The sequence below is a fragment of the Lithobates pipiens genome, unplaced genomic scaffold (assembly GCF_037356315.1).
Source record: "Lithobates pipiens isolate NorthernLeopardFrog02 unplaced genomic scaffold, aLitPip1_a1.2 Scaffold_19, whole genome shotgun sequence".
NCBI lineage: Eukaryota > Metazoa > Chordata > Amphibia > Anura > Ranidae > Lithobates > Lithobates pipiens.
The window spans coordinates 63,388,597-63,402,208 of record NW_027507764.1 but is presented as its reverse complement, the minus strand read 5'-3'; the positions used below and the strand labels follow the sequence as shown (position 1 = coordinate 63,402,208).

At 43.3% G+C, this 13,612-nt stretch overlaps 1 protein-coding gene across 8 annotated transcripts in view; it reads left to right on the top strand.

Annotated features, from left to right (window-relative positions):
- The window catches only part of AKAP9 (A-kinase anchoring protein 9), a 354,940-nt gene that overhangs the window by 156,173 nt on the left and 185,155 nt on the right, over window positions 1–13,612 (top strand). For all 8 annotated transcript variants that reach the window (XM_077490822.1, XM_077490820.1, XM_077490821.1 and 5 more), the window contains 2 exons: window positions 303–412; window positions 9,943–10,151. In XM_077490822.1, coding sequence (XP_077346948.1) covers window positions 303–412; window positions 9,943–10,151 — 319 coding nt within the window. The remainder of the gene's footprint in view (window positions 1–302; window positions 413–9,942; window positions 10,152–13,612) is intronic.

The window sequence follows — 13,612 nt, the reverse complement described above, 5'->3', positions numbered from 1 at the left end:
ACAGATTGGCTCCTGTCTATGGTTACCGAAGTGTTGTCAGGAGTTGTCTGTCTCAGCAAAGTCACTCCAAGCTAATGGCATATTGTTTTGTATTTACATGAAGGCAGATCTGACTTCAGTTTCTTGTCCTTGTCTCATAGTTTTATTTTTAATGAACAAATAGCATAAGAGGACGTTGTGTGCATTACCGCCTCTCTGTTATAAGAGAAAGACAGAAGGTCGCACTTTATTCTTATGTCTGCACCGGAATGACAGGTTTCTTATCTCTTTTGTCTTCTTTACCTTTGCAAAAACTCACACAGGATGAACCAATTGCTGATCCAGAGAAAAGAGAGCAAGTGTTAGAATGTGGACAAGAAGAGAAGAGATTGGAGGAGAGCAAGACTGTCACGGAGGACCCCAGCAGTGAGAGGTAAGGGCATTCATTGAATGATTCCTACTGATACAGGCTTTCATTGTAAGTGTATCAATGTCTCTCAGGGTGGATTTGATTTAAATCACTAGCAAAAAGGATCAATTTAAATCACTAGTAAAAAGGCTTGATTTAAATTGACACGATTTAAATCATAGTTCTTAAAGAGTAATGCCGCGTACACACGATCACATTTTCCGACAACAAATGTTGGATGTTAGCTTGTTGGAGGAAAGTCCGACTGTGTGTATGATGCTCCATCAGATATTTGTTGTCTGACTTTCTGCCAACAAATGTTAGCTAGCAGGTTCTCATATTTTCCAACAAAAATTTTTGTTGTCCGACTTTCTGATCATATGTACACAAGTCCGTCACACAAAAGTCCACGCATGCTCGGAATCAATGCTCACCGAACGCATTAGCAGAAGGAGCCCAAAGGGTGGCACATTACTATTGAACTTACTTTTTTTTATTGGCTTGCCGTACATCTTGTACGTCACTACGTTCGTAATTGTTGACCAACATTTGTGTGACTGTGTGTATGCACGACAAGTTGGAGCCAACAAGCTTCGAACAATATTCCACGGTTTTGTTGTCAGAATGTCCGATCGTATGTATACGGGGCATTACTGTCCTCTCTGTCCCACGGCAGCTCCTCCTCTGACCCGCTGTTGACTCTCTGGCAGTCCTATTCTTTTTTGTGGGACGGCTGGTGATGCCAGGTGAGGGACGTGGCGGCAGCAGGTGAGTGGATGCCCGCTAACAGGCGCTGCGTGATGGATCTGAAATGACAGGTGCTCTTCACATGTAAGGACTCATTCTTTCTGGTAGTTTAGAATCTTTAATATTTTCAAACAAAATTAAGGTTTCCTATTTAGAATAATAAACTGTCAGGTTAGTAAATAATCCCAAACTGGGTCACTTTTACGGCCTGCTACTATTTTGTTCCTCAAGGGAAGAATAAAGCACTTCAAGCCATGTGCAGAAAGATCACAAGGTTTATAAGATGCTTAGAAGGTTTCACTTTCATTTTTACTGCTTGCCCTTCCTCCTCACACTTGGAGCCTGATACAGATGCATTTCTCTTCAAACAAACATAGCGTTTGTAGTGTACATAGATTTGCAAAACAGTGGGACAAAGGAATATTCCTGAACTTTGTTTTATCTCATGGTTACTGTGAAATTGTGTGAATGCATCAATGCCGTGCATGCTATCTCAGTTTTCAGAGCTTGGATTCATTGAATGAGTTTACCAAAAATTTAAATATTGCAGAATATACAGCATCCTGCTCCATAGCTAAGCTCATTTTCATGCTGAATAAACTATTAATGTTTCTTAAATAGAAAACTATCTTTAGGCCGGGTTCACACTGCTGCGGGGGGAGATCCGGATGTGATTCGCACCGCACTGCAGTGCAAATCACATCCGATCTCCGTAGCGATGCGAGTTCAGCCATACAGATAGTATGGCTGAATTCGCATCGCTCCCGCAGCAAACTCGCACGGGACCCTTTTTTTGGTCCGCAACAGAATCGGATCGCATGGGTGTTCACACCATGCGATCCGATTCCTGTGCGAGTCGGCAGATCGCACTGCGATATGCGGACAGATCTGGGGGTGTCATTAACATATCATTGACACTCCCAGCGGTTCGCATAGGGCAGTGTGAACTGCCGGCGGGAGTAATGTGATGCGGGAAAATGCCGCGGATTCGCGGCGTTCCCGCATCGCTGTGGTGTGAACCCAGCCTTAGATAGATTTTTACTCCAAAAGCATTTTTATTAAAATAAATTGGATAAAAAGAAATCAGATTTTAAACAAAATACTTATTTTTTTTTTTCAAATCATATATTTTTATCCACTCTGATGTCTCTACTTCACTACTGTGTTGGACATCAGCAATGAGACCACTGCTTCCACACAGAGAGCAAAGGTCCAACTCTGCAGCATGTTGGCAGGGGACGATCTTTTCTACTCAGTCTGATTTATTTATTTTTTTCTTCAGGCTTTGCACACCTTATTTTTTATTTATTTAATTTTGATGCACCTGGAATGTGTTCAGATGTATTAAACTGGAGATTTAATTGGGCTTCATTTTGGGTAGTAATAATGTCACTCTGATAAAATATAACATACCTGTAAAGTAACTATTTAGAGACAAGTACTTGAGATGTTATGAAAGTTGGATTTGATGGACTTGTGTCTTTTTTCAACCTCACCTACTACGTAACAATGTAAGCTTTGTTTTAAAAATAAATAAAAAATAAATGACAAACATGCCTATGCTTACCTGCTCTGTGTAATGGTTTTGCACAGAGCAGCCCTGATTCTCTTCTTTTCTGATCCTGCACCAGTGCTCCTGGCTCCTCCCTTTTCACCCGTGCATGCTTGCTCCCGAGTCACGCTGCTGTGTCAACTGACAGAGACAGCGGGCCTCAGCCCTGCTCCCGCTGTGTTACCAGATTTGATTGATAGCAGCGGGAAGCCCATCCCTCCCACTGCTACCAATTTGTCAAAAGTGGAGAGAGACGGCGGCGGGAGCCATTGCACTAGTGCACATTGCTGGATTGGATGGGCTCAGGTAAGGAAAGGGGAGGGGGGGGGGGGTCTGGGGGGGTAGCTGCAGCACAGAAGGTTTTTCACTTAGAATACATTAAGGTGAAAAACCTTAAGGCTTTAGAACCAGTTTAATTAATACGTACGTTCACCTTTGGAACATGTTGCATGTTCCACACTTTTTTTTTGTTAACGTGTTCCACCCATTTTTAGGGTAGAACATGTAACATGTTCCAGCATCTACAGCCACTCGCCCACCCCCCCCCCCCCCCCAATATCTCTCCTCCCTTTGACAGTGGGTGGGGAATCTTCTTCCCCTATCTGCTGTCACAATTTGTAAATAACACGGCCGTGCAGGGCTTCGCCCCCACATGGCTGCATCATTCATTAACAGTTTTCTGTGAGGGAATGTCTACAAGTACCATCAGCCGTTGCGGCTGAAGGCTTTTAGTTCTGAATGAACTGTGAGGGTGCTGGTGAGCGCTCTCGTAGTCCATTGATCTTCCTGCTCTCGAGTAACTGCCTGCCTATACAAGGCATGGGCAGACAGCTATCTTGAGAGTCTGCAGGAGCTGCATCGCGGGTGCAATGCTCTGCAGACTGTTTAGGAAGAAAATAATAAATGCACATTTTTTTACCTGCAAAAAAAGTGCAATTATTATTATTTTAGTTATTTTTTTAAAGGTGAACTTATCCTTTAATTTCTTCAAATGTGACTCATATCTGTATCGTGTGTCATGTCCATGTTTGTTTTTTTGTAATTGTAGCCTAAATAGTTTTAAACTTTTAAAATCCACTCTCCTGTTTTTAGTGTAGCAACGTCACAGCTGTAGAAATAAGACGTGTTTGGGAAAATAGTAAATTCATATATGGTTGTAGTAGTAGTGGTATGCATGGTTTAATTCGTTTTGAAAGTGAAAGGGGACATTTGATTGGTTGCAGTGTACAACTTTTTCTTTTAGAACATTTTCATATGTAAGGGTCCTTTCACACGGGGCGGATCAGTTCTGATCCGCCCCGTGGATGTCCGTTTGCTCAGCGGGGATCACTCCGCCGATCCCCGCTGAGCAGGGAGATGACAGCTCCGTCTCTGCACACTGTGCAGGGACGGACCTGTCACAGCGCCGCTCTCCCCTATGGGAGATCGGATGACGACGGACCGCAGTGCCCGTCGTCACCCGATCCGATCCGCAGACGGATGGAAAAATAGCTTTTTCCTCCGTTACACTTTTTTGGATCGGAGCGGGTCGGATGTCAGCGGACATGTCACCGCTGACATCCGACGCTCCATAGACCTCTATGGAGCACCCGTTCAGGTCCGCCTAAAAAACTGACAGGCGGGCCTGAACGGGACGTCAGTGTGAAAGAGGCCTTATTTGAAAATATCCGTTACTTTAGCTGCCTGAAGCTTTGTTGGTATTCTGGCTCAAAGAACCTTTTTGTGTCCCTGGATTACCTTGTGTTTTGTGACAGGCAGTGCATGGTTTCTGCTGTGCCCTTCAGAACTGCAGGTCTGCTTGTTTCTTGGCTGGAGTATTACAAGACTGTAAGATATAAGCTGCCCAGTCATTACTCCTATAGTAAAAGCTTAGACCTGTGGGGGGGGGGGGAGGGGTTATTACAGAAGATCTAACACCTGCCATTTTCTGTTTCTTGACTTATCGGCAGGCTATGTCTGTCACGTCTGTCCCACGTGTGTGTGCGTAGAATTACAACATTTGTTTTTCCTCCTTTTGTTTCCTGGAGAAAACCTGAAATGTGATCTCTGCTTGTTGTTTGGTGGCATTTATAATTTATATGTCATCACTTAAAGTAAAACAAAAATGCAAGGTCAACGTAAGTTTCGAAGCACAGATAGCAAAAGTTGTCGGTATGTGTTTAGTTAGAAATCATACTTCATCTGTGCCCCAGGCACTAACAAAGGAATGCGTTTATAGTTATTAACTTATTGCAGTCAAATTTGTTGTCCCTGAAGTTGATGCATTAAAAGCAGAAAAATGGGCATCGCAGTTTGTTGTGTATGGCGCTGCATAGCCCCAGAACATTCAGGATGCCCATACTGACCCGTGTCCACAGCCAAAAGCACCTACAATGGGCATCATAACTGGACCGCAGTGCAATGGAAGCAGGTGGCCTGGTCTGACGAATAAAGTTTTCTTTTATATCGTGTGCATGGCCGTGTGTGTGTGTCACTTACCTGGGGGAAGAGAAGGTACCAGGATGCATTATGGGAAAAAGGAAAGCCGGAGGAGAGTGTGTGATGCTTTGGGCAATGTTCTGCTGGGAAAGCCTTGGGTTCTGCCATTCATGTGGATGTTGCTTTGACACGTTCCACCTACCTAATCTTTGTTGCTGACTAAGTAAACCCCTTCATGGAAAATTCCCTGATGGAATTGGCCTCTTTCAGAAGGATAAGTCACCCTACCACCCTGCAAAAATGGTTCAAGAATGGTTTGAGGAACACAACAAGGAGTTCCAGGTGTTGACCTGGCCTTCAAAACACATTGGCTTTATTCGGCTATGAATCCATTTTATTGTTAAATTACATTGAACTTTTGGATGTTTGTTTGGCTCTATCTTTGAGTTAAATGTAAGCGATAAAAACCTGACAAGTTCTAATCCTAACTATCCAAAATTTAAAACATATATATATATATCTAGAGATAAGGTTTTATTAGCAGATTAAAGTGGTTGTAAACCCTTACAAACCACTTTGACCTACAGGTAAGCCTAGATTAAGGCTTACCTGTAGGTCCAAGAAATATCTCCTAAATCTACACGGTTTAGGAGATGTTTACCTGAAGACAGCCACCGCTGTCTATGGCGCGCAGGCGCACTGGGTAAGCCGCAGATCGCGTCGATATGCCGTGAGTGTCGGCTCCCGTGCGCATGCGCGGGAGTGACGTCATCGCTGCTCCGGCGAATCACAGCGTCGGAGCAGCGAGACCCACCAAGAAGATGGACGCTCGGAACTACAGGGGGCAGCAGTGACTTCGCTGGGTCCTGTGTCAGGTAAGTGACACATAATGGACTACTATGCGATGCATAGTAGTCCATTATGCTTTACCTTTGCAGGGAATGAAAGAGGAAGTAAACCCATCAGGGTTTACTTCCTCTTTAACACTGTTTGAAAGCATAAAGGCAGTTCTTGGTTTACTTATTATTGAGCCCAGCATGTTTTTCAAACATAGTGTCATGTATTCTGCCACTCAGAGAGCTGTAAAAGATGACCTCAAACAAATTCAACCACAAGTGTACTGCAGCCCAAAGAAGATTGGGAAGTTTTATGTTCCCCTGTCTACTCAAGAGATGTGCATAGAAAACATTCTGCACTGTATACAAATGTACCAACATCATGCTTATTTTTAGTTCTGGGTTGGTGAGAATCACGTATTCGCATCGCTTCACTTCTTCCACATTTTGTTATGTTACAGCCTTATTCCATATTCATTATTTTCCTCAAAAATCTACAAACAATACCTCCTAATGACAATGTGAAAGTTTGTTTTAAATCTTTGCAAATTTATTCAAAATAAAAAAAAAATCCCATAAAAACATAAATATTCACAGACTTTGCCTAATACTTTGTTGAAGCACATTTGGCACCAATTACAGCCTCAAGCCTTTTTGATTATGATGCTATAAGCTTGGCACACCTATTTTTGGGCAGTTTCTTTCATTCTTCTTTGCAGGACCTCTAAGCTCCATCAAGGATGTCTCTGTACATTGTTGCGTTCATTTTTCCCTCGATGCTGACTAGTCTCCCAGTTCTTGATGCTGAAAAACCTCCCCACAGCATTATGCTGCCACCACCATGCTTCACTGTAGGGGATGGTATTGTCTAGGTGGAGAGCGGTGCCTGGTTTCCTCAAGACATGACGCTTGCCATTCAGGCCAAAGAGTTCAATCTTTGTTTCATCAGACCAGAGAATTTTGTTTCTCATTCTCTGAGAGACCTTCAGGTGCTTTTTAGCCAACTCCAGGCGGGCTGTCATGTGCCTTCCCTCTGGCCTCTCTACCATACATCCCTGATTGGCGGAGTGCTTCAGAGATGGTTGTTCTTCTGGAAGGTTCTCCTCTCTCCACACAGAAAATCAGGAGCTCTGTCAGAGTGACCATCGGGTTCTTGACCACCTCCCTGACTAAGGCCCTTCTCCTGCAATCGCTCAGTCTGGCCGCGCAGTCCGCTCTAGGGTAAGTCCTGGTGGTTCCAAACTTCTTCCATTTATGGATGATGGAGGCCACTGTGCTCATTGGGACCTTCAATGCTACAGAATCTTTTCTGTACCCTTCCCCAGATCTGTGCCTCAATACAATCCTGTCTCTCAGGTCTACAGACAATTTCTTGGACTTCATGGGGGACGTTGTATAGACATATGTGTGCCTTTCCAAGTCATGTCCAATCAACTGAATTTACCACAGGTGGACTCCAATCAAGTTGTAGAAACATCTCAAGGATGATCAGTAGAAACAGGATGTAATAAATAAAAAATAAATAAATTCAGAAATTAAGTAACCAGAGTGGAATCAATGGAATAATGAGAAAGAAAGCAGAGCCAGGCCCTGTTTAAAAGAGAGAGGATGTGGAAGAACCCAACATTTTGAGGTGTGGGAATCCCCTTTCTCAAGAACATCCTGCCTCTTATCTGAGAAGGTTGCTTATTTACAGGCCGATAGACAAGGTTAGGAAGCTGACAGATCCTCTTTAGGCATTGCATTAGATTGAGTTCCCTTTCCCATTGTATTAGAAATGAGACTGTCCATGCAGAGAATTAATATTTAGGATTGTAAATGTGCATATTGATGGTATTTTATCATTGTGGAAGCAGGCTGTGGGCAGGGAGGGAGTGCCGCATCAATCAGCAGCCTCTGTGCCTGAGTAAGCTCATTACGATTTCTGCTTGCATAATAAACTCTCCCTTACATGTCAATTTTTCCAATACATTATTACTCATCAGGTGATACTGCTGGCACCAAAAGGAAACAATTACCACTTTAACCAAATACTGTACTTACACTACATTAACCACTTGCCGACCGCTGCACACCGATATACATCGGCACAATGGCAGCGGATAGCAGACGCTGCCACGTACAGCGTGACCATGCCCGCCGGTCTCCATCCTCTGGTCTTTCAGCAATCGTGTCATGGAGCCTCAGAACGGGGAAGTGCCTATATAAACAAGGCATTTCCCCGTTCTGGCTTGTGGCATGACAGAGATCACTGCTCCCTGTCATCGGGTGCGGTGATCGCTGTCATGTGACTTGAAGCCCATCCCTCTCCACAGTTAGAATCACTCCCTAGGACACACTTAAGCCCTTCATCCCCCTAGTGGTTAACCCCTTCACTGCCAGTGTCATTTACACAGCAATCAGTGCATTTTTATAGCACCGATTGCTGTATAAATGACAATGGACGGCCGCCATTACTAATAAAAAAATAATAATAATATAACTTTCGTGAAAACCAATCAATATATGCTTATTACAGTTTTTTTTTTTTTTTACCAAAAATATGTAGAAGAATACATATCGGCCTAAACTGAGGAAAAAATATATTTTTGGGGGATATTTATTATAGCAAAAATTAAAAAATAATGCATTTTTTAAAAAATTGTCACCCTTTTTTTTTGTTTATATCGCAAAAAATAAAAACCGCAGAGGTGATGAAATACCACCAAAAGAACGCTCTATTTGTGGGGAGAAAAGGATTTCAATTTTGTTTGGGTGCAATGTTGCACAACCGTGCAATTGTCTGTTAAAGCGACGCAGTCCTGAATCACGAAAAGTCCTCTGGTCAGGAAGGGGGTAAAATCTTCCGGGGCTGAAGCGGTTAAAATGAAAGCTAACTGGGGAAAAGAGTTCCCCCCCCCTCATCATCCATGTGGTTATCTGGATGTCACATTCCTATCGAATGCTGCTGTAAGAAAATGAAATACGGAATAGGCCAATGTGAGAGTACATTTTTCAGTTTTCAGTGAAAACCAGCCAGAGATCTTACTTTAAAGACCCATTCACATTGGAGGGGAAAGCTGTTGCACACATATTGTGTTGGGTGACCTGTTCAAAATTGATGAGCTGTCCATGCATGAAAATGTTGATCCTGCATACAATCTTTATATACTGAGCAGTGCACAGAGTATATATATGTATTTGTATGTTGCAGTGCACTCTGATGCAGGTATGATGCAGTACGCTATATATGTGATGGGGTGGAAAAAGGTTTCATTGAAACTTCCTGCATTTAAAAAAAAACAACAAAAAAAATCCCTGCTTACTTGCCAGCCAGCCTGCAACAAACTGAACTACCCTGTCCAACAGTTCACGTTAAAACAAGGAGTTTCATTTGTACACATTTGCAAATACATTTTTTGTTTTTTCTTGTATTTTGACATGCGTTGTCCTTCCATGTGCTCCTTGCTGCGAAGGCCAATTACAGATTGGGGTGGTTGCCATTTGTTTTAAACATCTTGCATTGAAGTGGGCTGTAGTAACAAGGGTCATGCGTTACAACATGCTCTTCAGTGTGAATGAGCCCTTGTATGTATGTTTCAAATGTTGTATCCCCTTACCGCAGATTTTTTTTTGTGTCTTTTGAGACTCGTGCTTTGAAAATATACAGGCAAAGCTTGCTTGCTGCTTACATAAGGCATGTTTGCCCGCCCATGGAGGACCGAGGTTTCTCTGCTGAGAGCAAGCTCATGGTGTTCTCCCAACACCGTGACAGACCTGCCATAAGACCGCTCCCGGTCTCTAGTAACGATCAGCAGCTGGCGGGACAAACTCCTCCTGATCATGTGAACACTGTGAGAACCAATCACAGTGGTCACATGATGGATCAGTCCTTCCTGCCCCGCCTCCCCGCCTATATAAAGATTAATGAGTTTTTGAAGAAAAGTTAAGACCTGTTGGGGTCATATTTGTTTTTTAGGTTCCTGTTTATATTTTCTATTCTTCTACATTTTTACCTCCAGGAAAAGCCTAAGGAGGGTAAATAAACGCCTTCTGAAGATTCTGCTGGAAATCGTGAAGACAACAGGGGCGGTAGAGGAGACTATAGGGAGACATGTTGTTGGACTGCTGGATAAATCTGGCCGGAGATCGTCCACATCCAAGGTGGTTGTCTGGAACCTGGAACAAGGAGACCTACAGGCCACGTCTGCTAGGACAGTCACTGTCACCGGTAAGGCTTACAGACTACATTTGTAACCGTGGATTTGTGGTTTCACAGAAACATATTTTGCAGCTTATCATTCAAAAAATTAGCCGTTTCCATCAGAACCTAATCACATTTTTTTGTCTCAGTGGGAGATTTCCACCCCTCTGCTGTTCCAGTGAAAATTGGTCAACTTTAAATTTCTAATCGGATCTACAGGGAGTAGATGAAAGCCTCCCCAAATGTGACACTAAGGGCAATACAATCCTACAGCTTGCAACCCTGTTCTTCTTTGTGCTTATGGGGTAATTTACAGGTATAAGCTGGTACTTAAAGAAGACCTTCCACCTCTCATCGCCACCACCACCACCTCTATAAACACTGCCAGCAATTTGTAAAGGGAGGAAATAAACAAGAAAACTTACCATGTGACTTTTTCTTCCTTTTCATCAGTTTTCATTATGCTTCTGTAGTGCCTGGGCCCCCGCTTCCATGCTGCCATTTTGAAAATTTAGGTCAAGATTCTGTCATATTGCGCATGTGCGTCATGAAGTACATGATGTCCAATGTCTTGGCTCACGTATGTTCCGTATGGCATTACATGCATCTGTTGAAATAATCAAAACCTTCTAGTAAGCTCTCGGAAAGTTTTTTTTTTTTTTTTTTTTTATCTGGCAAATAAGTATAATTTGCATACGGCGCATGTGTGAGATCATGCATTTCATCTTACGCAGGCACAGTATGATCTTGCGGTTCAGTTACGAGATTCTAAGGAAACCAAGTGGAAACCAAAAAGTTAAGTAGAGTTAAAAATAACTTTTTTTTTTAAACACCTAGGCACCAACAATACACAAATATGCGGCCTCTTGGCAGCAAGCAGCCACACATTTAGGTGCCAATTAGTTGACAGTGCTGTGCTGAGAGCGCGCGCCCTGCTCACTCCTGACAACAGTTACTGGCGACTAACGGAAAGCTCCTGATTGCTTCTTGCGGGGAGGCGCTGGCACAAAGATGCAGGGAGGCGCTGGCATAAAGGGGTTAAGAAAGCGGTGTTTCTCAGCGATTTCACATCAGCATGCACTGGGGAAAGGTCTGCTTTAAGTCAGCCATATGTGTATTCAGATTTGGCTGGTTCAGCAGGTACCAGCCGAATTTCGATCTATGTATAGGCAGTTGTACAGAAGTTGATCCATAGACTGTTGGAAAAATGAATCGCAATCAGCGCCACCGGATATAGCTGGCAGCCCTGATCAGTGTATTCTGATGGCGGGGAAGCCTCCCAGCTGTCAGAACACTAAAGCTCAGTGGGAGTGATTACTCCATCCATCTTGAATGTGTGGATGAAGGAAATCAGGTCATTTTTTTTGCGTTCAACCCACTGTTATACTATTATATGGGCTGCCTTGATCTTTTACTTTTCATTAAAATGCTGTACTGAGATCTTCTAGGTTCCGTTTCTCTTTCCTGAATAATTTGTCTGTAAAACAAGAGCTGCTGTCAGAAATGTTGTCCTTGCGCTGTTTTGTCAGAACGCCATCGGCACTTCTGTAACACAGAGTGGAGTAACAGCCAGATCTGGCCAGAATGGTTCTCTCTTAGTGGCGCATGGCAAAATTTTTAATGCCAGTCCTGGTCCCTAACACTGATCATATACAGTTTCTTGAAAAAGTATTTATACCCCTTAAACTTTTCCGCATTTTGTCATGTTACAACCAAAAAATGTAAATGTGTTTTATTGGGATTTTATGCGATGGACCAACACAAAGTGGCACATAATTGTGAAGTGGAAGGAAAATGATAAATGGTTTTCCAATTTTTTTCCAAATATGTGAAAAGTGTGGCGTGCATTTGTATTCAACTCCTTTACTCCGATACCAGTAACTAAAATCTAGTGGAACCAACTGCCTTCAGAAGTCTCCTAATTAGTAAATGCAGTCCACCTCTGTGAAATTGAATCTTAGTATAAATACAGCTGTTCTTTGAAGCCCTCAGAGGTTTGTTATAGAACCTTAGTGAACAAACAGCATCATGAAGGCCAAGGAACACACCAGACAGGTCAGGGATAAAGTTGTGGAGAAGTTTAAAGCAGGGTTGGGTTATAATAAAAATATCCCAGGCTTTGAACATCTCACGGAGCACTGTTCAAGCCATCATCAGAAAATGAAAAGAGTATGGTACAACTGCAAACCTACCAAGACATGGCCGTCCACCTAAACTGACAGGCTGGGCAAGGAGAGCATTCATCAGAGAAGCAGCCGAGTCCCATGGTAACTCTGAAGGAGCTGCAGAGATCCACAGCTCAGGTGGGAGAATCTGTCCACAGGACAACTATTAGTCATGCACTCCATAAATCTGCCCTTTATAAGAGTGGCAAGAAGAAAGCCATAAGAAGTCCTGTTTGCAGTTTGCGAGAAGCTATGTGGGGGACACAGGAAATGTGGAGGAAGGTGCTCTGGTTAGATGAGACCAAATATTTAACTTTATCGTACATCCCGGGACACAGAGCCACAGTAATAACTGTATGGATTATATGGCACCTTCAGGTGATGGACACTGGCACACCCTAAACAGGAAGTTAAATTTCCCATATAACCCCCCCCTATTGGTGGTACCTCAGTTTTTTTCGCCAGTGTCTTAGGTGTTGGTCAGGAGTAAAGATGTGCTGTGCTGAGCTCCGTTGGAATATTCCTTGCTGGGGCAAGCTGTGCAACTGGATCCATTCAAAGTGTCTTTTTCAGCCGAATTGAAAGTGTACCTGGGTGTTGTGTCTGAAGAAACCTAGGTTTTACCTGTAACGCTTCTCTTTTTAGAGAGCTGGACCCTGGGATCCAGTATTTGTTTTTTTTTTGTCATATTCCTGGCGGGTGCTTTTTACAGACCCAGGGCAGTGCATCCCCTCGATAAAAAGGGGGCCTCAGTCCCTGAGGGTTTTCTAACGGAAGCCACCATGAGAGGTGAAGATTGGGTCTGTTACCACAGAACCCTGCAGCTGGATAAGGTAAGGGAGATTCCTAAGGAATCTTTCTAAAAGAAAGCCATAAGAAGTCCTGTTTGCAGTTCGCGAGAAGCCATGTGGGGGACACAGGAAACATGTGAAGGAAGGTTCTCTGGTTAGATGAGACCAAAAATGTAACTTTTTGGTCTAAAAGCAGAACACTATGTGTGGTGTAAAACAAACACTGCACATCAACCTGAACACACCATCTCCACTGTGAAACATGGTGGTGGCAGCATCATGGTGTGGGGATGCTTTTCTTCAGCAGAGACAGGGAAGCCGGTCAGAGTTGATGGGAAGATGGATGGAGCCAAAATACAATCTTAGAAGAAATCCTGTTAGAGTCTGCAAAAGACTTGAGACTGGGGCGGAGGTTCACCTTCCAGCAGGACAACGACCCTAAACATACAGCCAGAGCTACAATGGAATGGTTTAGATCAAAGCATATTCATGTGTTAGAATGGCCCAGTCAAAGTCCAGACCTAAATCCAAT